At 38.7% G+C, this 26,415-nt stretch overlaps 1 protein-coding gene across 1 annotated transcript in view; it reads left to right on the top strand.

The window, feature by feature from the left end:
• The window catches only part of LOC134793100 (ubiquitin-conjugating enzyme E2 S), a 176,569-nt gene extending 153,565 nt beyond the window's left edge, over positions 1-23,004 (top strand). Inside the window, exon 5 of the mRNA XM_063764624.1 lies at positions 22,972-23,004. Coding sequence (XP_063620694.1) covers positions 22,972-23,004 — 33 coding nt within the window. The remainder of the gene's footprint in view (positions 1-22,971) is intronic.
• The last annotated feature ends 3,411 nt before the right edge of the window (positions 23,005-26,415 follow it).

The raw sequence follows: 26,415 nt of genomic DNA on the forward strand, positions 1-26,415 counted from the left end.
GGCACGTAGACTGAGGTATCGAATTGTGACGTATAATGAATTTTTATTTGCGATTTAAATAAAGCTAGAATTATATGGTTTTCGCGCAAGGCATTTAATACACCGACCGAGTAGGTCGCACCCATCGTCAAAATCTAAACTAACTGGGGATCTATTTTAAAGTTTATTTATGTTATTTCTGTGTCAAATTTGTTGTCTGTTAGGTGACGATAAATATATCCATATTTACAGTTGATTATCCACCTTTTCCTTATTTTTATTAAAAGATAAATGAAAAATTCATATCGATTTACTTAGACGTCTACCGATTCATAAAGGTGGTGTCCGGCTAGCCCTAAAATTAAAAAAAAGACGTAGAACGTAAACGTTCGTAGTGCAACTGTTTTACTTTGTGATTTCGATGTGCGAGACATTTTACGTGGTATTGCTGTTGTGAGTGACAGATGTCAAATAACGCAAATAAATATGCACACAGTATATGTCGGTGACTTTAGTTCGTCTACGGATCTCCTCATTTCTGATTTGATCACGCAGAGAAACTCCGAGCATAGCCCTCTCCATAGCTCGTTGAGCGACTTTGAATTCTCAGATGAGGCCGATAGTGAAAGACCACGTAACTGACTGAATAACACAAAATATTTAAAAAAATTGTCTTATACCCGCCTTATTTTGAACTCCCTGTAATCACACCCCGTATTCCGCACCCTTCACAAATAATCTGATTTAGTAAAGTTTACTAAATGTTTTTTTTTTTTATGATCTTGATCGCGTAATAATGTGTAAAACCCAAAATAGCGTCTTAAAACGTATTAATTTTTTTTTATAATGTGATCTTATTAAGCATTTATATGAGAAGAGCGACAAAATTTTACGATGGTTATTTATAAATTTTTTTTCGTTTTCAATAAAGAAGGAAGTTTGAGAAAATTTTGTTAATTAACAATTGCCTAAATAACTTTAAGATAAATTTCTACAAGTAGTACATTTGTTGACATGTTTTAAATACACCATAATTTTTTTTAAATTTTCAATGAATATTTCATACCTTTAAAATTATATTTAATGTTACGTAATCGCTTTTTCACGCCGGAAATGAGGCGTGGAGGACTGTGTTCAGCGTTGAATAAAAAGTATAAATAATGGAGATATAGTCCTGCAAGTATATAATGTTGTATTGGAAATATCCTCCTCTTTAATAATATTAACTAGATTTTGCCCTGTGTGCAGGGCCCGAGGGCCCCGCGGTACGCGTGTTGTTTGCTGTTGGTGCTGTTGTTGACGTGTTGTTGTTGCTGTTGTTTGTGCTGTTGTAATTGCGTAGTAGTTTGTTTTCCAATGGGAAAAAGAAACAAAGTTGTACTTTTGCTAGGACAAACAGATCCGCGTGCGAGCACTTCATTCCTGTAGCTCGGTAGCAGTCCGGTTATGTGAGGGTCGCAGTTCTAACCTAACCTAACCCACTTTTCTGGTAGCAGTCCGTTTCTGTGAGGGTCGCGGTTCTAACCTATTTAACCTAACCCACTTTTCTGGTAGCAGTCCGTTTCTGTGGGGTTCGCAGTTCTAACCTAACCTAACCCACTTTTCTGGTAGCAGTCCGTTTCTGTGAGGGTCGCAAATCTAACCTAACCTAACCCACTTTTCTGGTAGCAGTCTGTTCCTGTGAGGGTCGCAGTTCTAACCTAACCTAACCTACATTGTTGGTAGCAGTCCATTCCTGCTGTTGTTATTGTTGTGTAGTAGTTTGTTTTCCAAAGAGAGAAATAAATAAAGTTGTACTTTTGATAGAAAGAAAAGATCCGCATGCGAGAACTTCATTCCCGCAGCTCGGCCTTCGGCCTCGCGTGCTTGGGAAATCGTAACTTGTCCTATTGGGTCGTGTTTCAGCTCCAACTTCCTCCTCACGTGTGACGCTTCGGGCCTTCGGCCCAACGCGGAGCTCGGCCTTCGGCCTTCGCGAGCCTTGACGCTTCGCCGTCGGCCCTTCGGCCCGCCGGCTCCGCTTATCAAGAAAGTTGACTTTGTAGGACGTTTGGAGGAACTGCATTCACGCAGCTCGGCCTTCGGCCTCGCGTTTTGGGAGTCGGGGTGGAGGCTCCGGGCCTTCGGCCATCCACTGGGGTCGGCCTTTGGCCTCCCTGCCTGAAGCTCGCCCTTCGGGCTCGCTTAACACAATTTTTGTATAGGATTTTGCTTTGTTCGTCATTCCCGCAGCTCGGCCTTCGGCCTCGCCCAAAATTACTGGGGGTGGAGCATGCTTGTACATTCGAGATAAAGCTCCGGGCCTGACGGCCCTCCGCGGGGTCGGCCTTCGGCCTCCCAGCCTGAAGCTCGCCCTTCGGGCTCGCCTAACCTACTTGGAAATTTGAATTTGGCCCGTGTCCGCCGCCATTTTGGATTTTTCCAAAAATTTTTTTTCACATGGTAATCTTGGGCCCCCAAGCTCGCCGCATGTCAAATCTCAGCGCGCTCGGACCAACTTGAAAAAAATTAAAAATAAAAGTCGGCCTGTTTGAAAATTTTTAAATGCAGTTTGTTTTGTCTTGGGGTCCTCTATGACATTTGGTCGAGCACCCCCCACCCATCTCGCGCCGTTTAAAAGTTGCCATACAAAATTAAAATGACCATCCATCTTAGATTTTTTCCAAAATTTTTTTTTTTCATAGGAATCTAGAGGCCTCTATCTTTCGCCATGCCAAATCTCAGCGCACTCGGACCAACTTGAAAAAAATAAAAAAAAAAGTCGGCCATTTTGAAAAATTTTAAATGCAGTTTGTTTTGTCTTGGGGCCCTCTATGTCATAGAATTAGAAATTAAAGATCTCTACTTTTTCCCCCTTTTTTTGCTTATAACTTTTGATATTTTGTGTGTGCTTCGAATGCATTTTTCTAGGCATTATGACGAATCTAATGAGGTATCACACGTATTTTTAGGAGTATTATCTCTATTTTTCACCGTGTTCAGTTTCTCGAACAAGACTAATACAACCAAGCGCAAGATGAACTGCCTGTAGGCACCTTGAACTCTCAATTATATTTAATTCATGTCGACCGTGGTCAAATATTAAAATTAGTGATATGTATTTAGTTCTTAAATAATTGTATTGCGATATGCCTATTAGGGTATTTTTTTCAATTAATTCAATTTGACATTTTATATTTATTTAAATTTATGATTATGATGATGAATTTGCATGCTTGACGGGCGTGGCGCGTTGCATGCGATCCAAAGCCGGGCGCCTTCGGCACCCTCATACTAAAAGCGTAACACTATACATACATTATGTATATTGTAACATCCCCATACTGTATCAATCCAAATAAATAATTTCTGATTTTCAAAGGAGTCAAAGAGCACGAAGGAATATAATCATTTTGCAGATCGGACGAAGGTATATCAGTAAAGGTGAAATACTGTAAATATATCATACTTACATACTCACAATTATATTATCTAGGAATATAATATTATTTACCTACATTGAAATTGGTTGCTGACCTAGTGAAAATACTGAAATATTTTAACTGTTGATGTAGGAAAGCTAGGCGCTTTCAAGCACCTCGTAAAGTATTAGATGCTTCTGTTATCAGAAAGTGTGTTTTTATAGCACTTAGTGACTTTTTCTTACGTTTCATATGCTTTGTTTCCCATTGTTTGTAAATGGTAAAATCACGTGACCGCGCGGAACACACTGACGCAGGTCCGTCCTCTACAAGCGCTGCCGCGCGACTGAAGAGGGCGTAAGTGCGTTCGCGAGTGACGGCGCTTGCGGATTTAGTAGGTATTGAAACATATAAATTATTTTAATGATGTTACCGAGACAAAGTGAACCAAATCATCTAGATTATCTTATTACCTATACATTTATGTAAAAAACAAGTCAAAAAAGTTTGTATTGTAGCTCTGAGATTGATTTATTGTTAAAAAAAGGCGTAACTTTGGAATTTTTTTCTATCGAGCAAAGTTTATCTAATCATGTTTTTGAGATCCAAAACATATCTGCCAGATCCTTAAGTATAAGATATATTTTTTTCACAATTTTAAAACATTGTTTCTTATATTTCCGATGGATTCAAAAAACTGTTTCGCTTAGCTCGTACGGGAAAAGCACGCCTTAAGTGCCCATCAACGTGCACACTAGCGCCACTGCTAAATAATCGTGATTATTTTATTTAAAAAAGGGGGCCGCTACGGACTGTATTTAGTATTTATTAGTGTCCGACCGAAACATGTTTATTTGCCGAAACCGAAATCGAAACCGAATGTTCGGCTTTGGCTCTAGTTTCGGCCGAAACCGAAACCGAAACTTTTGTAGACTTGTTAAAATCGTTGAAAAAATGTCATAAAACCGCTTTTACACACATATTATGGGGCTGTCAACACCCAATGTCCTTGAAATAGATGTTACTTAAGCAGTTTTTTAAGAAAATTACTAGAGTTAGACCAAGATAATTCTGCAACGATTTTGATAACACATGCAGTGCAAGTGTTACTTTAAACGTCAAAACTTCTATGAAATTATGACGTAGGTATAAATAACATTTGCACTAGTAGCACTGCGTATGCTATCAAAATCATTGCAGAATTTTCTTGGTCTAACTCTATTCATTCACCAGTCTAGCTAACATGTAGATACAGGGTCAACCAAAAAACCAACCAAAAACGCGAGCGCAGCGAGCGCGATATTTTTTGTTAACAATATCGCAAGGCCGGGTACCGATCTACACCTGGGCCTAAAAGTCCGAAGTGCCCCAGTGAGGCGAACTTTCATGCGGAGTAAAGCCGTGCTTCAGGCTTCAGGATAAGTAGAGTAAGCACAGACTCCAACCAATGTCCATTGTATTAAAAAGCGATACCGCAGTAGTAGAGGACATGTGGAACACAAACCAATGGTAAATTGAGGTAAAAAGTGAGGCTAAGGTCGAGCATTCGTATGAAAAACTGTACTGGGGACACTTTTAAGGGTTTTTTCTTCGTTTTAATCAATAGTCAGCTGTTTAGCTTCGCAAAATATTAACTATTGAGAAAATCAACTTTGCGGCCCTAGTTGAGCGTAGCCTTTAGTCTCGCTTAAAATTTGCCATTAGAGGTAGATAGAAAAATGACTAAATAAGAGCGAAAAAGACATCGTTCGACTCGGGCCGAGCTGATACCCGGCCAACGACTACGTGCGACAGTGCTATCTCATTCACTCCGATACAATTAGACTGTGCGCGTTATAGGCACAGTACACTAAGAACAGTAGTGAATCTAAGGCCGCTCAGCAAGTTATTTGCCTACTCTTGCGTTGGCGCTTAGGGTTGTCACTTTTATTTTTAGTTAAATATTATTTGCGTATTATGAGTAGCACTACGTTTCTATTTATTATAATATAATGAAATGTTCTATCAATTATAAATAAAACGCTTTTTAAATATTAACATTAGGAAATGGCAGTTATTAAAAAAAATATAAATTCGATACAGAAAAAATTCCTCCGGTTTCTGCATGTTCGGAACGCTTTATTGTTAACGGTTAAAGTAAAGTAAATTCTCATCCTTACGTATAAATTTAGTAAAAAGGTTTTAGGGAAGCATGGGCAAGTAGGTATTATGAAGAATTACAAGTCCGGGTTTGAGGAGTCGTTATTGAGACACTATATTTTTTTTCTACTGTACGACTGTAATTTTTGAATTAAGATTTCTTATACCAAACTGCAAATGGGTATTTTTAATGTACGGGCTCCCAACTCAACTATAATATTCATTTCGATACAGTTTAGTCAACTATAATGAAAATGACCAATTACAGCTCGCCGCGGTCAAGAGGGCGAAACAAAACCATAGCTCAAATTAATTATTAATTTTAGGTTGTATAGTAGAAACAATTGGTTCATAAATCAGAAACGCGCATGTGACACCCTTAATATAGCAACATCCATAGACTACGAAAACCACTTAGTGTTGCTTGTTAGTCTCCATAGGCTACGGTGGCCAAAATCGAGAAAACAACTGTCTAAAAATTTAATTTAGCGCGGAGCAAGTACGTACCAGGGCCTCATGAGTTACGAGAAGGTGTCATTGACCAACCAACGCGGCGGCCGGGGCGCGTACCAGTATTATGAAGGTATCGCGGCTGCTCCCGTATCTTAGCTGTATACTTTTGGTTTGGTTTGTTTGTATGATTCTACTAGTTTAAAGTATTATTTTTGTTGATTCGTAGAAAAAGTATTGTATACAATAGTGATATAATCAAGCTTTTCAATACTATTGCCTCTGTTCATAGTCATGATCAAAAAAATTAAGGCGTACCGTCAGAGCAGACAAATGCGAGCGGGCGGGTAGCGTACTCGAATGCGCGCGATCACAGTCGCGGTACGGCCCACACTGCCGCCACCGTATTCCCCCGTATATTATGCTAATGTGTGCGTGGCAGCGCGTTCGTACACGGCGCCCGGCGCGCACGCACACATTCAAGCCGGCAGCGGCACATTTCTATGAAGATTCACTACTGTTCTTATACTGTGTTATAGGTATTGACAGCCTCTTAAGACTGCGTCGACCGTCCAGTGGCGCTCTCATTAGTGGAATTGTGTTTTATAATAAACCAATTAATTTTTGTACCTATACATGAATCAGTATGTGTAGATATGTATTAATATTGTTGTCCTACTTATTCCCCAACTTTTGGTCTTCGTCCGAAGTACCATTTCGTAAGTTTCGGCCCGGCCGAAAGGTTCGGCCGTTTTTTGGTCGAAACCGAAACTACAGCCGAACCATGATTTTTTGGCCGAAACTGGCCGAAACCGAAACCGAACCTTCGGTCGGACACTAGTATTTATGTACCTTTTGAATACATCAAACTAGTTTTTATGTTGCTGGATTCGTCAATCTATGCGTCCAAAGTTAAAACGGCCGTTTTTGTTTTGAGTTTATCCCCGGCTCGTACCAATGAGTTTTTCGGAACTTATGTAGGTACGAAATATCATTTGATATTTGCCAGTCGCTTTTCGTTGAAGGAAAACATCGTGATGAAACCGGGCTAATCCCAATAAGGCCTAGTTTCCCCTCTGGGTTGGAAGGTCAGATGGAAGTCGCTTTCATAAAAACTAGTGCCTACGTCAAATCATGGGATTAGTTATCAAGCGGACCCCAGGCTCTCATGAGCCGAGGCAAAATGCCGGGTTAACGCGAGGAAGAAGTAGAAGATCGACGAATCCAGCAACATAAAAACTAGTTTGATGTATTCAAAAGGTACTTAAATACAAAATACAGTCCGTAGCAGCCCCCTTTTTAAATACCTGTCGTTAAATTTAAATAATCACGATTATTTAGCAGTGGCGCTAGTGTGCACGTTGATGGGCTCTTAACAAGGGTAAAGGAGATAGCATTATGATCTCAGTCGCCAGTTGGTATTGCGTCAAGTATAGTCAATACGGAGTACGGACATATGTATCGAGCATCACAGATTACACGGGCCAGTACCCGATTAGAATACACCACACGCCGCGACAGTATTTATAGTGCGCGCACACATGCGCACGCGCGCAATGACAATGTAACGCTAAAAATACTGCCAATCTTCCGAGTTACAATCGGCGCCAGGTGTCTTGACTTGACGTTGAATTCATAACGCTAACCCTCACCTGATTTCCTATTTATTTCTGAGCCTAGACCCCAAGAAAAGAGCGTACCGTAAAATGGGGTGAGTAGGGTCAAAACTGAAATTCAAACCTCGATAACATTTTATTTTTACATAGGTATGAAAACTGAATGGTGTATAGTGTTCCGGACATTTGTATTTTAGTTTTTATATTATTTTGGGTAGTTCCATTTCATAACTTTGACGATAAAGAGGAAAACCCACCTCACCCCGTAGTGCCTCGTATTTGGGATGAGAGGGGTTTTCATAAAAAGGTGATTTTGGAAGATTGTTGGATCAATTTTTTTTTATTATGCGTATTACTAAAGCCTTTTGGAAGCCTAAAATTTTTTGGAGCAGTAGCCTTAAAATCCCTTCTCACCCCCCTCTCAAACCTTCTCTCCCCATTCATAACCCACCTCTCCCCGCGAAACCTACTCACCCCGTTTTACGGTACTGTAAAGAGATACGGCCTACCAGGGAGGATGTCGAAGGCATTCAGACACTTAATTCAGTATGATCTTCTGTATACCTATTCTTTTTATCTTGACATCTTCATCTTGACCTTTATATTGACTATTCTTGATGGCTGCCTCTTTAGGAATGCCGACCCGCACCCCGTTCCAAATAGAGTGAGTGAGTCACTGATAAAAAAGACTGTTAAGACTGTAAAAAAGACTGTAAAAGACTTTACAGTACTGCCATCTTAAAGGCCGGCAACGCACTTAGAACCCGTGTGGTTCGCCACGGAGCGAACGATTGGCATCTTGGCTAAGTAAACTGTTTCGTCCCACAGCCGCAGATATACTTGCCGTAGAAATTAAGAAGTAAGACTAGGCAGTTGATAACATTGTGCAGTTCCAATTTATTACGAAAAACCATACACCCAGTAACAAAGCCCTCGCAGACTCTACGACATCGGTTACACGCTAATTCTGGCGTCAGTTCAGTCCATCAGTCCATTCGAGTTTTGACTGATGCCAGAATGATGGAAAATGGACACGGTTAGACGATCAGTCCAGACTGACAACAGACTGATAAAATTACGAGTTTACGACACAGTCGCCGTTTGGACACAGAACGCAACACAGTCATTTAGTCTTGTCTAATATGGAGACTGACGCGAGAATGCAACGAACAGGTTACACGATCAGTCTCCTATCAGTTTTCTGTCGTTCTTAATGGACTGAAGAATATTATCTAAAAATTTAAATTTTCATCAGTCCAGACCATCAGTCCATCAGTCCGCGTGTTACACGATAATTCTCCCGTCAGTCTGACCAGACTGATGGACTGAACTGACGCCAGAATTAGCGTGTAACCGATGTCTACGCACCTCAAGGGAGTTAAAAGTTAAGGCCTGTGTACACCGGGTGCGTGTGCGTATACGTGCACGTGCGCGTTGTAATATACAGTTTCTTATGAGAGACGACACACCGCTTGCGTAACGTGTGCGTGTGCGGCTTACGCAGCCAGTGTGGCCTGGCCTTTAGGACGCCAAGTAAAACCTTAGTTGGGTAAATGAACGGGTAATATCCATACAACTTGTCAAGATCTCAAGGAACCGTTGTATGATATGAGGGTAGCGGTCGTAGACTCCTGAAAAAAAAAACAAATCTTTATTTCAAACAGCAAATTACATAAAGTTTATACACCTAAATATACCTATACTAAAACAATGGTAAAGTTCGGCTAGAGCTGCGGTAGGGTTGCCCCGTCGTCAAAGCTGATGAGGACTTTTTATTTTAGATTTAAATCTATGTCGTGTCCCGTTTTTCTTGCTTCTTCAATGATCAGCTATCGATATGTTTCAGCTGATACGATAACGGCGAGTCTCTGGAGTTGCACTTAAGGAATTTATACAAAATAATAAAGAATAGCGTTTCCATTACAGAATACACCTCGCTAAACGAACACTGTACATTCCTCCCACTAAAATAGACTTTAATCCTTCAAGATATAGTTGCTTATCGCTTGACCAACGCAGCAGGTGCAAAGGACTCAAGAACTATTACTATTACAGTAAAACGCAAACCGAAAAAGCTACGAAGCTGTACACGGGAAAATAAGCCTCAAAAGTAACTAAAAATATGAACACTTAGGACGTTTTTTGTTTAAAGAGTGTCGCGTCGCGTCGACTCGCTGGCTGGAATTAATGTGAACATAACACTATTTTTATATTAGTCGGTTATTATAAAATGTTAATGCGACGGAGCCGGTTTCGTTGTCTATCCACACCGTAGTCTAGACTACCTCCCATAGAGTCCGCATCTCGCCATCAGATCGGAGCGGCCGAGGTGCTCAAATATATCTGAACACGCACTCTGACGCCTTGACAATAGAAGCGTGTTCAGATGTTTGTGAGCATCTTGGTCGCTCCGATGTATTTGATGGCAACTGATGTACACCAAGAGTTAGTCTTCCGGTGCTTACTTAACAGATTAACCTGATTAACAGCCCAATTCGACCGTGCACTCATATCAAATCGATTATAGGATGATATTGGAATCTTATCTATATATCTCTTTCTTAGGCGTTTTGATCGCACTATTTGAACAAGTCTGAGCGAAATGAACACGCCAATTACAGCTAACTGATATAATTCAAATATCGGTTTGAAGTTAGTAGACATACAAATTGGCCTGTAGCACAGAATAAATAATAGGACTAGGTACAGAAGACTCACTCTCTAACAAAACGCGTCTGTTACGATCAGGACAAATATGGCCGCTAGGTGGCGACAGCGCCACGCGCGGCTTATGGCTAGCCACCAAAATTGGTGTGGAACGGATGTACTTGTGTTGAAAGCGACGAAATCGCGGAGTGAGCCACGCCGCCTGCAGGTAAGTATTCAATGTACGAGTGGCTTCTTTTGCGTCCGCTGCGGCACCTCACAGTATCATGTCGTGATACTCGCGATCCCACAATTATGAGACGCCTTTTCTACCACCATTTTGGGGACGGGAAAAATGTCCTACTGCATCTCTTTCCTTAGCCAATAAAAATTATAATAAACTAAAGTAATGCAGAACCGTACTAAGCCTAAAAATTATTTTTCACATCACCTATTCGAAAAAGGGCTTTTTCTTCCCCGCTAGGAGGGATCAAAGTGGCACTTTTCTTCCCTGCTAGGAGGGATCAAAGTGGTACTTTTCTGTTCTAGGACACGATTTTTATATTACACATTACACATATTTTGGAACATAACAATTTCCTCATAGTTGATGTGAAAAGCAGTATTTATGTGTCACACGGTATCAAAATTATTTCGTCTTGGGCGTTAACACTTGAATCCCTCATTACGCTCAGGATTCTACTTTAGAATTGTAGAATCCGTTGCTTCATTCAGGATTCAAAATTCAGGAAACTACTATTGATGGGTAGGTACTACCAATCGCGCGAGTAGACAACGTACAGGTTGATTTATAGGAGCTGGCGTAAGCTTTGTATTGAGCTGTCAAAATACCTACTCACATATGTGTAACCCCCTTGAAACCTAAGTTCGTGAGGTAAATACCTATCTATAAAGCCCCCTCCAGACTATGCGCGTGAATCCCGGGCGAAGCCGCAATTCACGCGGATAGTCTGGAGGGAGCTTATGAATGGTTGAACTAAGATGGGATAAATGATTGTGCTTTCATACAACTATATTATAGGAGGCTCGATGGCAATATGTCATTGACGACACCTTGCTCCATCTAAAGGCAGGTCATCTATGATCTACACATGTCTACACCCATACATAAAGTAGCACACTACACCATACACATGTATTTGTGTGCAAAACGACCGTTTGAAAAATAAAATGAATGAATCGCTCAGACGCTTGACTTTGGCATTGAATCTTTAAAAAAACAACGAATTTCATAATTCTAACTCAAACACTCTTAAACCACTAGTTTTGTAAGTAGGTACATAGAATACAGGATATTTATAAACATACTTAGGTACGTAGAGTTAGACCAAAAAAAATTTGCAGCGATTTTGATAGCCCACGCAGTGCAAGTGTTATTTTTATACCTACGTCATAGTTACATAGAAGTTTGACGTTTAAAATAACACTTGCACTGCAGACTTTTTTGGTCTAACTCTATGTACATCATAAATTCATAAAATATAGGTACCGTAAACTGGGTAGAGTAGGCGCAAAACTGACATTCAAACCTCGATGGTAACATTTTATTTTTACATATACAAACTGAATGGTGTATATAATAAGTGTTCCGGACGTTTGTATTTTAGTTTTTATTTTATTTTATTTTATTTTGGGCCATTTCATAAGTTTGACGATAAACAGGAAAACCCACCTCACCCCGTAGTAGCTCGTATTTGGGGTGAGTTGGGTTTTCATACAAAGGTGATTTTGGTAGATTAGTGGATCGATTTTTTTTGTTATGAGTATTACTATAGCTCCATTTTAAATTGGAATACATTATTTTTGTAGCAGTAGCCTTAAAAATCCATCTCACCCCCTTTCAATCCTACACTCCCCATTCATAACCAAACTCTCCCCGCGAACCCTACTCACCCCATTTTACGATAGGTACTCGTATTGAGAAAATATACCGTTAATTAATGAATAAAAAGAGTGAAAAATCTTTATTTTCAGGCAACTATTGACCCATATATAAACCTTAACACGACCAAACATATTATTTAATACAATACTATACGTATTATTTAAAATGTTTAATATAATTATATAATATATCTTAAAATTAAGAAATACACAATTGTGGCCGCGAAACCGCCAGAACATGACACCCCTCAGCCAAAAATCCTTCTTGGTGAATCATACAATCGTAATATACATATATTGAGGATCATTTTCATACAGATAACAATCACTATAAGTAAGAATACATATTTCATTAACATTTTTACATATAGGGGTACGATATATATATATATAATATACAAATACTGAAATACATATATATATTGAAAACACCCACGACTCAGGAACAAATTTTTGTATTCATAAAACAAATTAATATTAAAAACTAGTATAATTTTTTTAAAACGAAAACCAATATCAATATCTATCGATATCTTATTAATATGATATCTTATCTATTAGTGATTAAGTATATAATACCTTGGTTAAAATCAGTCATTCACTCGTCCATTAAATTATTTTTTGTTGTTTTTCTTCTTTCTTGTTATAAAAAGGTACTTACATAACATATATATCGCAGGACTTTTAATCGTCGGTCTGCGGCGGTAGCATGGTACGATTTTTATCGCCTGTCACTATGCCTGTCACTTTCACACTTACTTGTTAGAACGTGACAGGCATGGTGACACGATAAAAATGCGACCATGCTACAACCGGGAGCGACAGTCGCGATAACGCGTCCGCCGATAGTTCAAGGATGCGACGGTTATAGACGTCGGCGGTTGGCAACCTGCGCTGCGCCAGCGCAGAGTTAGTATACTGGCTTGTTAGCGGGTGATATTAGAAACTGTAATCCACTCAGGAGAAGTAGGTATGGGTGAATTGCAAAAAAATTGTACATACTTAGGGGCTATTCATAAATTACGTCATGTCAAATTAGGGGGGGTGGTCTGGACATCGGATGATGGTAGCATGACGTAGGAGGAAACGGGGTCATTCGAAGCATGATTTTTGGATGATATTACGGGGGGGGGGGGGTCAAAAATCGTCAATATTCGATGACGTAATTTATGGACAGCCCCATATAGCTAAGCACCTGTAATTAGTCTAAAGTTAATTGATTCCATTGTGTTACGACAGTTAAGCCATTTCTATTTAAGTTGGATGCATGAGTGTTTTAGCGTATGCTGTAGGCTTATATGTGTACGAATTAAGTAAATAAATAGAATTTAAATAGTTAATTTTCGTAACACAAATGAATCAACTAAGACTAATCACAGCTTCTTAATTGCGCTTAATTACGTACAATTTTTTTGCAATTCACTCATATACTGATTTTACAATCTAACGATCCATCATAAAACTCTATCAAGTAGCTTAAAATACAGCCCAAGGCTGCGTTTCCACTAGAGATGTGCGAGGATGCGTAGCGGCTCTTGTCAGCAATTTTCTATTCGTTCTTAACTAACATCCGTCGCTACGCATCCTCGTAAATCTCTGGTGGAAACACACCTATAAAGCCATGATAATATTGATAATTCTGCTATTTTTGCTGCAATATGGCATCTGGGTCATTAATTTTTTTCTGTAACAAGCCTTACTACGTGCCATAAAACCACAGACAATAACAGTTTTTGTTTTCTGCGCTTAAAACTATAGCTGGTCAAGCAGATCTTGTCAGTAGAAAAAGGCGGCAAATTTGAAAAATGTAGGCGCGAAGGGACATCATCCCATAGAAAATTTGAATTTCGCGCCTTTTTTTACTGACAAGATCTGCTTGACCAGCTATATTAAACAGTATAATTATACGACCTCCTTGTGGAGTTATTGAATACATGCTACTGGCCGTAAAATAAAAAACCGGCCAAGTGCGAGTCGGATTCGCGTTCCAAGGGTTCCGTACATTAAGTCCGACTCACGCTTGACTGCACATTTCTAATAGGTTTTCCTGCCATCTATAGGTAAAGAACTATTTTGTGTATTTTTTTTTCAAAATGTTTGACCCTGTAGTTTCGGAGATAAAGGGGGGGGGGGATGGTAATTTTTTGGCTATTTTCTTAAATAACTTCTTACCCATTTATTTTAAAATTATAAAAAAATATATATTTGAAATTCTCAAAATAAGCTCTTTCATTTGACATACCATTTGGTATGACACGATATAATTTGGAAAACTTTATTTTTTCATTTCTCATCTACCCCCAAAAGTGGCCTCCATGTTTAAAATTCATTTATTTACGCTACATGTCCCTCCTTGAGTCACTAATTTACATATGTGTACCAAATTTCAACTTAATTGGTCCAGTAGTTTCCGAGAAAATAGGCTGTGACAGACGGACAGACAGACACAGAAGCACGAGAGGGTTCCGTTTTTTCCTTTTGAGGTACGGAACCCTAAAAATAAACCGATAATGACATCGTAATTTTACATACGATCAAAATAAAAACGGTTATTTTTACATAACATTATATTAAATACATAAAACAAGAAGCAAACGATTATAGTCTTTTTTTCTTTATTATAAAAACCACTCCATACATTTTCCACGCTAAAAAGAAACCATAAACTTCTATGAATGACCCTTCTATGTTTTAAATGACCCTTGCTCAGTGAAGCCTGTACTGTTAATATCGCTGCAGAGTTAGCTTGGTCTGACTCTATATTATCTGATGCTGATGGGACAGATAAACAAAAAAACATGTTTATACACCCATTTATATGAACTACGTTCCTTTTCACGATCATTACTCAAAATACCGGCTAGCAATTATGGAACTTGCAAACATGCTCGATCGAAAAGACTACACACATACAAAACGCTAGAAACTTTCATCTGGAGTCTAGAGAGACGTTCGGGAATTTTCATAATTGGGTCTAGACCAGCGGTCGGCAACCTTTTAGCAGCCAAGCGCCACATAGCAGTTAACGAAGTCGACGCGGGCCGCATTTTGTTAATAGTTATGACTTTATCAGACATTGTCATTTGCCAATATTACATACAAAATAGCCAGGGAGGCTCGCGGGCCGCAAGTGAGAGGTTCGCGGGCCGCATGCGGCCCGCGGGCCGCTGGTTGCCGACCGCTTCTAGAGTATAGACCCAATTATAAAATGCTGACTCTCAGTATAGGTATACCTATTTAGAAAGTTGTGTGTTTTCTTATCGATTGTTAGTTTTAATGAAGACTAGCTTTTGCCCGCGACTTCGTCTGCGTGGAATCAGTAACAGCAGCTAGAGTAAGTATAGCGCCTGGATAAAGTGTAATAGCAATCATAATAATATATTTTGTTTTGAGCATAAGCTTAAGCTACATCAATTATCAGGCAATTCATTAAGTCTCTCAATTTCACCCTCTTTAGGGATGACTTCCGACATAAAAAGTATACTTTGTCCTTCCCCGGGACTCAAACTATCTCTATGCCAAATTTAAACTAACGGCTCGATTCGGAAAATGAATTAGATTTCTACTAGACTTCAACAAGTTACGATACGGATAATTTAAAGATATTTGTAAGATAGATATGTCAAATTTGACGTTTCCGCGATTCTGGAGGTCCTCTTGAACGATTTCGACAAGTTATGACTTAGATATCCAAGTCACATCTAGTCGATATCTCTATGTAGATATCTATAATGTAGATCTAGTTGATCTCTAAAACGTCTCAAGATCTTGTGATTATCTCGAAATCCGAATAGGCCTGTAAATCCGTTCAGCGGTTTAAGCATGGAGAGGTACACCCCAGGTCAAAAGTATGGAAACAAAGTTATTTTTCTTATTTTTTAATATTTCCATTATTATTATTGTGTATGGTAACGCAAAAATTACTTAAGGCAGTTTTATAGGATTAAAACAGCACCCAAAGTATTAAAACATCCTAATATATGCGAAAAAAATATAAATTTGAAAGAAAATACAAATCAACCTTCTTAATTGTCTTTCTACGAAAGCTCGAAAGGTTGAATTTACAGTTCTATTGAAGAAATTTATAAGTAATTTACTTTTAAAATGTTCTATTATCATTGTTGAATATTATATTTCTTTTTAATAAATACATTATTTATGTGAAAATTACAGTTTTTTATTGTCATATGAGTTTGTTTCCATACTTTTGGCCTGGAATGTAACAGACAGACAGAATGACAGACAGACAGACACACTTTCGCATTTATAATATTAAGTATGGATTACGTTTTTAGGGCGCCGTGTAGCCACGTATGTTTAAACAACAATGGTTATATCGCAATCGTCACTGAGGGTCTACCGCGAAACACGTTCGAAGTGCTGCCTCCCTGTCACACTCACGGACAAATTTACAAGTGCGATAGAGAGGCAACACGTCGAACGTGGTTCGCGGTAGGCCCACTGTATCTTCAGCTGTGCATACAAACCGACATGCGTGGCTGTCTAAAGTTATGGCAATCGATGAATACTAAAACTATAAGATTAAAAAAAACCCGAAAAATAATTTTAAAACTACAAGATTGGAGTAAGTAGTAAACATTGAAAGTGTTGAAAAATGGGTAAAAAATGTGTTGTTGTCTTGTTGACCACTCTGTCACGCTTGTATTTGTGACTTCTATCAAATAAACAAAGAGAGTCGAGTGCTAATGCATGTCTTTCTAGATGTAGATTATATTTTACATGAGGAAAATTAAAAACTAAATAGGTATTATTATCTTATACAAAAAACTCCACTCCGTCACATTTTTGGGGACAAAAAGCAAGACTACGAAAATAATTTCGCGTAATGAAAAACTTGACTCAGTATTTTTTGGTTTGAACTATTAATAATCGAAACAAATCGAATTAATAACTAGTATATAGTGAAGACTCAAAAATATTATACTGTAATACCTGGTTTTAAATAAACAGTGGTCAGTGTTTATTTAAAACAATCTTTCAAGAGCTATGAATCAATTTATTTGTTTTAACACAGAAAAAAAATCACCTACTAATTTTAACCAAAATTTATTTTATTGTTTACCTCTTGCGCAACAAATTCCAAAATCAAACTGGTTATGTTAGGTGTGTTGGGTTGGGGCAGAATCCGAAGCGGTTTTGACTAGAGATGCAACGGATAGTTGTTTGGCCGGATACCGATGGTCAGGCCGAATATCCGGCCAGCGGAATTATACCTACATTTCGGTTTTTCAGGTGCGCATTCTGCAGGTTTGACCTGTTTCCTAGTGAACGTTCGCGCGGACACATTTCTAGGTTCGAAATGAGTGCGCGTGCAAGTCAGTGGAATGTTTAAATTGTTTAAAAATAATAAACAAGTACGACTATGACCGTGTATGTTTCTTAAATCCAATTTGTTTACTCCAAAATCAAGCAATGTTACTATCCGGTATCCGGCCGGATAATAGGTAGCTATCCGGTATCCGGCCGGATAGTAAATTAATGGCCGGATAGGCCGGATACCGGATAGTAACCGAATATCCGGTGCATCTCTAGTTTTGACATATTATGTACAAATTCAAGGGTGCATTCCTGACCTTAAATTAAGTTAATTTTCTAATTATTCTCATTAATGTTGGAGATAATCAATCATATATATTTTATCTGATAGGGCCCTTGCGTACGTGTATATTCGTACTTGCCTTAGGACCTGTCTATATTGATTAGTGTTTAATTACGACTCAAACATTTGCTGCTAAATGCAAGTCTAATCTCGGTCGATTATGTTCAAAAATTATATTGATACCTATGTAATAGTTCAATTGTTTGGTTGAGTTAAACGTAATGCCCGTGTTTCAACAACGCTATATGCAGCATTTAATTATTTTTTAAGAAAAAAATTACGAAAATCAACTATGTATGCTATTTAGAGTATTTAGTTTCCTTAAAATGTACTTAGCCATACTCGAAGTTAACGAAATTTTATAACAACACCGTGTATTTATGGCTATAGTTTTTTTATTGGCCACTACATAGTAATTGGCCACTCAGGTTTCAATTGGCTTGTTTCTTTCTGAATTTTTAAGAATGGCCAATTACTATGTAGTGGCCAATAACAATAGCAGTCACCCTACAAGCTCAGAAATAATGTTAAACCAATCAAATACTAGTATCAAACTATCCTACATAAAATATCAACTCAGCAATACTCGCATATATGCATAGCTAGGCAGTGCTATATTGAAGGTTACGCGCATCTCCGTTGATGTCTTTTGCAGGCAAGTGCGCGCGGGGCGGAGGGGCGGGGCCTGAAGCCCGTCGCTTGCGCAGGCTCGCAACCGTTTACTGTCTTGGAAACATTCAAATTAGGAAAATGATTCGTGTTAAAACTAAAATAAGTTTGTAGTCTGTGGTTTTTAATAATTTCCTACGCATTAGTATACAATTTATTAACATAATCTATGTATTTTCTGTAACGTCAGGATAATATTAAGATCAAGGAAATTATCAAACTTAATATTTTGCAACAATAACCGGTTTCCTCTATATTCCATGTTTTTTAATAAGAAACAAAAAAACAAGACAAGTGATTTTCTCACCCTTCCTACGCTTGAACTGGCCCAGAAGTTATGCTTCCCGGAAAAAAAAATCTTACAGTGACATCTATTTAGTAGGTAATTCGACAGCTGAAATTAACCTCTTACAAATAAAACTAGGAAATATGTATAGTATGGCAAACACCACTTGTTAGTTAGTAAGAACCAGGAAAATGATACTCATCCTTTTCTTTTGGGTGCTATAGTACTAGTAAGACAAAAACAGTCTGATTCTCTCTGTCTATGTTTGAAATGAGACTGGCCTGGGCCAAACTATACATTATCTATATTGTACCTACCTATTGCCATTGACTGCGTATGGGTGCTACCTATTACATTTTACAGTTGGTAATAAACTGCATAATACGGGCAGAGTATGAAGGACTGCCGTAAAAATGAAGTATTTGTGTCATTGATAAATTATTGCCACAAGACATGAGTAGTTCGCGAATGAAAGATTCAAATGAAGTACTTCACTTGATGTCAATGATGTCACTCTTTCATTCACTAGTTCAGCTTGGATTCATTTAGTTCTTTAAAAACCTTTCAGCAGTTCAGTTTAAAAATCTTTTCATTTACTTGCTCATTCGCTTAGAGAGTGACAAGGACGCCATGTTAAACCTTCGATTCATAAATTTAATTATTTGAGCGATTCATATTGAATGAAATTATCTATCGAATTATTCATTCAACTCAATATATCTGCGAATGAGAGAAATGAAACCAGTACATTTGATATAGATGGATCTGTTGAGCTACTGAACTGGTAAACTAAAAAAGTGAAGTACTTCACAGCATACGAAAGATGCATAACAATCTTTTCTTTTCAGTGACACATTTTGCGCATGACTTGCCACACGTCCGAACGTACCTATGTGTTAAATGTGGTCAATGCAGCGATAGTGCTATCGTTATCCCGTCACGCAAAAGCCACTGGAATTGACATCGTACATATATTCTTTCTCGCTCACAAATAACATAAGAAACTTTACACAAAATTAAGCATATAAATTTGACTGTGGTAGACAACAGGCGGCAAATACTAGCATTTTACAGACGTTCCCATTTTAAGTTTCATTACAAATATAAAACTGACCAATAGTTAGTCAATATTGATAGGAGTTGAGAGGAACCAAATAACGAATCTTCCCGATCTAAGCCTTATTACAAAGAAATACGACTTAATTATGGTCAGTGCCGGAGCCGCGAAGGTCGATGTGGTATCGCAACTCCGGGTCGCGGGTCGCGCGATAACGCTCCCGGTGAGATAAAGTCAGGCCATGTATGCATGACGATAGTATAGTTCATATATTATATTTATTCTTATTTACCTACTTGGATATTTCGGTTCAGATTGAATAGCAAGAGAAATAAATATAATATAAAGTTATGTAAAGTCTGACAAGATTCAAATTGGCCCTGAACTCGAAATAGAAATAGTGTCACTGCAAGCTTAAAGTTTATATGTTTTTATTTCGGATACATTGGAGTAATCGTTCGTTGATGTAATTAACATTATTAAATAGGACACAAAAGTAGGACAGGAATACAATGTGGTTAGAAAATGGTTTGTAATTTGTGGTGTGGCAGCATTGACAACAGATGTTGAACAAATCGTCGAAATTCAACGCAAGACATTCAAACACATCAGGATTCGTGTCATTGGATCCATTCCTATATACAAAAAATACCTAGAGGTATGGAAGAAAAAGACATGCTGCGCCGACGCCAAGTGAATGATGATACAAAAATTCCTTTAACAAAAAGGGAACCGAATCCACTACACAAAATAAATGAAAATGCAATTAATATTTCATAATGATTTCACCAAATAGTGCTTTACGAGAGCAAATGCACAAGTTACCATCACTTTATAACCAAATCACTATGGGCTTGCTACAAAACACTAGGTCCTGTAAGAGTTAGGTTAAGAGTTCTCTTCTCGATTTCTCGAGTTCGATTTCGACTTCGACATCAGATTCTGATCGTATGTCAATTGACTAACTGTGAAATTACAACCCATAATGAATACCACATAGGTTCAGCCATTTAGAAATCGGGTAACATAACAAAAACACAAAGTATTTGTTCAAAATATTTCAAATTTCAAGTCGGTTAATAATGGATCTGGGAGGCGAAAATTTTGATGTCCAGCCATTTGCCTGGAGTTTCCCTCAAATTACTCAACAATTTACTTTAATAATGAACCATTAAACAAATAAATATAAATATTGTATAAAAACTTATAAACTAAAAGTATCTAACTATTCTAAATTAATAAAAATAAAACATCCCTAAACCTAAACTACAATAAAAAATCACCCCTCGGCAAGGTCCCGTAGACGCTGGCAGCATTACCACGCTGAATTGCAATGCTTATGCGCTGTGCGAGGAAGCTGCCAGCCCTACGGTCCCCAGTCACATCCACCAGCCTCTTTGATATCGCTCCGAAAAATTTCAGGGCACTGGGACCCCAACAATTAACTTCATGTTATAGATATACATGTTCACTTGTTCATGGTACATGTTCTTTGGCTGACAACTTTTAATGAAATGTGAACTGTCTGGAAGTAATAGCAAATCGTGTAGCCAATGATAGTTCATGAGGGAATGCAACAGGAAGAAATTACAGAATCAGTATATACCTATGAATATTTAGGAAGAATATAAACTGAAATAGATATCAATACCGCACGAAAGTCTCTATTGTTTCCCATAAAATTTTAAGTCAATGTATTGTTTGTCCGCATTTTCGTTAGTCATAATTTGGGTTTCCTCAAAAACGCGTAACTTTTCAGGATTGCCACAAAACAAACCTAACCTAACCTATCTATAGGATACCCTTGCGAAAATCTTGAAAAGTTAACAGTTTCAGAATTATGAGTAGGTAATGATAATCTGGCAATCGTTACATTGACTTTCAATAATTAAGTAAAGCAAAGGGATCCGCGCACGAAATAAGAAGTGACCAAGGCGTCCAATGACCAGGGAAGGAATCTGGGGCCTTAGAAAAATTACAAAGTGGATACGTTGGATATGATGTTCCTACATACTTGTTTACGTGATTGCAAGACAATGATAGTGCGTCTTTACAATCGCGCAATGTTTAAAAATTACGTTTATTTTATCAAGTAGATACGGTAGATAACGACATTCATTATTAGCCTGCGGGCACAGTGTTCCTTAGGGCAGCCGGTTGTACCTATATTTTGGCATACCATGGCAACGAGGCACATGAAAAAGTGGTTAGAGTCTGTCTATGTTAACCGTACACCGACTTTAACAAGTGAGAGAGTGTCACTATACTCATTATAAACATCGTATTTCCATAGAAATTTGACAGAAATGACGCCACACTTTGTCATTGAATAAATGCATATTCAATGCAAATATACCTTGATTTGACTCTATTCAATAAAATTGAAAAGCTCCCATACTTGGCACAATACACCGGCTTTTAGAACTTTCCGTCATCCAACTCGAAAAACGCCCGTCATTTTGAAAAAATATAATCTTGTTCCAATCAACAGAGACTTCAGAAATGAGGTCCGTAGACTGTGAACGAACATTTTCGACTCATAAATCGGTCCTTAATTATGGTTTTGTTTTTAAAATGGGCCTCCTTCCCAGTCTTGGTCATCGCGTTGGTAATCGAACTCAGATTCTGTCAATCTTCAGTCAATTCACCGCCGCGGGGTAAGATTGGGTTTAGGGCGGGATAATGCAGCCATTCTGCATGAAATATTAACATCTATGCTGTTAGTGTGATATTCTTGGGAGACGAATTGAAAACGCACATACTTGGCACAATAAGTACACCGGCATTTTGGACTTTCCATCATCGCGTTGCTTATAGAACTCAGATTCTGTCAATCTACAGTCAATTTGCCGCCGCGGGTAGTAATTCCGTTCAGGCTGGGATGATGCAGCCATTCTGCATGAAATACTAATCCTGTGCTGTTAGTGTCATGTTTGGAGGACACGATGACCAACGCAGGCTTTGCGTGTTGCATGCCCGCGATGGCCCATAAACTGACTTTATGGAGGGCGCGTCCCCCGCTTATTAATAACATTATGGCTGATTAGCAAGCCCTGCCTCGTCCCCTGGTGACGTCACAGGCAGGAGCGCCGGTCAACGACACCCGAATACACGCGTCGGAACCGGTCGCCAATAAAAATTCAATTCGAAAGCGGAATACACCTGAACGATTAAAGCTTTCACCGGACCTTCGAATGTGAGCGGCGCCGGCCGCAAATATTTGTATGTCACCCTGATAGCATCCCTCGGTAAGATATCGATTTATCGGCTTTTTTATGCTTGGCAAACAAGTAACTAGAGTCCTAAGCTAACTTTACAGAGACTTGGATAGAGAAAAGTGATGTGTCATTATTAACATTATATTTTCATGGTTTGACATTAATTATGACATGCAGATGACACTTCATCATCATCATCCTCATATCAGCCAGAGGACGTCCACTGCTGGACATAGGCCTCCCCCAAAGAGTGCCACAATGACCGGTCTTGCGCCACCCGCATCCAGCGGACTCCCACGACCTTTACCAGGTCGCAGGTTACACTTGACACTTTGCAAATGGCATGCAGAATTATCTTGGTCCAGCTCTAAACGAAAAAATCTTTAGAGGTTATGCGCGTCGCCAGATCAACCTATGGGGTTAAAATAAAAGGTCGTATTTAACACCATAATGTATAGTCTGGCTAACACAACTTGTGTTAGTAAGAACCAGAAAAAGTATACTCATTCCTTTCTTTTGGGTGCTAGTACTAGCGTAAGACAAAATGGTTCTCTGTCTATGACTGAAATGAGATAGTCCTGGGCCAAAATATATCGGGATTTCTGGCAATCTTGATGGATACTCATTACGAAGAAGACACTACAAAACTCTACTTTCGCTCAAGTTTAAAAGTGGTTTCCTTAATTCAAATGAGATTTCTAACATTAAGTATACAGTGTTTCGCCAGAACCGGACGTCGTAATACTAATAAGTAATTAAAAAACGGAGAATCGAGGTTGCATCTGTGGCCTGTGCCTTGACACACATCTTAATATTCGGAGAAACTCTGCCTGCATAATTCGAAGCCAGTTCCTTGTGTCTTCAGCATGTTTGACACCTAACTATTACCGTAAAACTACCCATCTATAGTACAGTAGATACCTATTATAACTATCAGGCCAATTTGAATACAACTGGCATCAGAATAATATTTTAATCATGTCATTTAGTTATCGTGAGTCTCGCCCGCGCCTATATGTAACATGCACGGATAAGTACAAGCGATATGCAGGATAATTAAATAACATGATTCAAATATCATTCTGATGTCAGTGTACGTTCGAATTGGCCTGTAAGGTCCACAAGTTACCACATACGTAAATAAATATAAATATTAATAGTTATAATAGTCACACCTGAATGAAGATATTTGAGATAATTTTGGGCCAGATTTTAAATATAGTTGGGTACCTAGTTGTAGGGTGACTACTTTTCCTGTGAGACCCAGGACATTCCTGGCGAAGTACCTAAATAAACGCTGGTTTTAAAAAACGACACACGCGGTTTTCGGCGGTTAAACTTTGACTTTTAAATTTTGGCAAAACTGAGTCAAGCAACAGACGTCTGCTGACACGAATAACACCTCTGGATTTCCTATCTATATATCTTTTCAAAAATAGAAGACAACAATTTAATGTTCAAACACTGAAAAATATCGCTTCTGGCATTGTCCAATCAGAGGCGACGGCCGCGACACCACGCTGCAACGACACTTGGCAACTCTTCAACTCCAACAGGCAACGTTTACAAGTTTGTCGACCCCAGCTCAATCCCTAATTAAATTAGCACGTTTACAAATGTCATAACAATGTTAAGTTCATAATCGCCCGAACTAAGGAAGCGAATGGAATGTTAATTAATAGACTTGCGTGGACGCACCCGAGCGCGCAAATTACACAAAAATTTACCAACTATCCATCGTATTCCGTATGGTCCACACGTGACGCGTCCGGTGACGTAACGTCCAATCTTGAGGCGTCGAACGTGGAGCGCGGACGACATCTTTACCTGACAGTATTAGAAATTAACGAGACTCTAATGCTGCCCGGTAAGATGTGAACCGCCACTCCGTTTCTCTGGATCCACTTTTGAAACGCGTGTGGCGCTCAGCGCGGCGCGATGGCGACTGGCGGAAGGCGGGACGTGACGCCTCACGCCCCCGCGCCGGGCCACGTGGCCGGCTGCAGTCTAGTGCTGATAACGACAGCCTGTAGGACCTTTGACACAGTTTGAGGAGATAACACGACTTTGATTTAAGTCAAGGAGGACGATTAGCTGAGGATCGTTCTAGATGTGTCCTCAAGTCAGAGAGGTTATTAATTACTTGCTGTTGCGTCAAGGTTCCTGCTTAAATTGTGGTGGTTCTGACAGGAATCTGAGAATTAATTTTGACCACGGTATAGGTAGGTACCAGCTATAATTTATTTCTCTATTATCAACTCATTTTGGTTGGCGCTGCTAATATATGACTAGAAATTCGGTCAGCCGGCATATTATGGATGGTTTTATCGACGTGATAAAATAACTGTCACTTTTTAAGGGATAGACAATTAGACACCGTTTTATCACGCTCTCACGTAGACAAGAACGACCATCATATCCGTAGGATATATCCGTAGGATCCTTAAATTTAATTATACACATACAACTATACATCGGTAACTCGTGGCATTTAGGTAGCACTTAAATAATTAGTGATGAGCACACATCGGTAACTCGTGGCATTTAGGTAGCAGGCACAGACTAGTGATGTGACAATGTTCTTCCTAAACGAGTCGAGAAAAAGAAACCACTAAAAAAAGGAAATTAATTAAACTAATCTTTTAAGTGCTACTAAATCTAAATGCCACGAGTTACCGATGTAAACATATAACACAACATAAGACAAAGGTGAAATAAAGTAAAAACAGCGTGGTTTTTTTAACCACTAATTACATCTAAAAGTAATTTGATATGTTTTGGAAAATTTTATAACTAAAAAAAATAGTTTTTAAAAAATGGTTAAAAATCGTTCCTAGGATTTCTAACCTATCTATTTCTAACCTTTAACATCAACTGGCATTTATAAGTAGAAATCAGCAATTATTATTTCAATCCCTATCATAATGGTATCATCAAAATATTTGTCACTAGATAAGGAAATAGAACATTACGCAATAGGGTAAATGTGCCTTGCGCCGCCCGCTCGCATTATCAATTTGTTTATTGATACCTCGTTAGCTAATGACTAAGTAAATTATAGCGCCATTAAATTGTAAACACCATTTATAAACTGGGCTTGGTTGGTTTCCAAGAATTGAATTATCCAGAAGATACAATCATTAGTAAAACGGTCAACAAAAAAAATAAGGAAATTAAAAAAAACAAGTGGATATCTTCCGGGGACTCAGGCATATAAATAGTAATTTGTTTTACAAGGGGGCAAAGATGTTGTTTAACTCCTCCTGCTAATATTGATACTTGAGTAAGCGAAAGACTGGAAAAATAAACCACGAGCGTAGTGTGTGGTTATAGAAGTGGGATCTTGAGCGTTGCGAGGGTTTCAAGGCACGAGGGTACAAATTTTCCTACCGAGTGAAACAAATAAACGTGACCGAGCATTACCAAAGG

This window comes from Cydia splendana, chromosome 8, assembly GCF_910591565.1.
Source record: "Cydia splendana chromosome 8, ilCydSple1.2, whole genome shotgun sequence".
NCBI lineage: Eukaryota > Metazoa > Arthropoda > Insecta > Lepidoptera > Tortricidae > Cydia > Cydia splendana.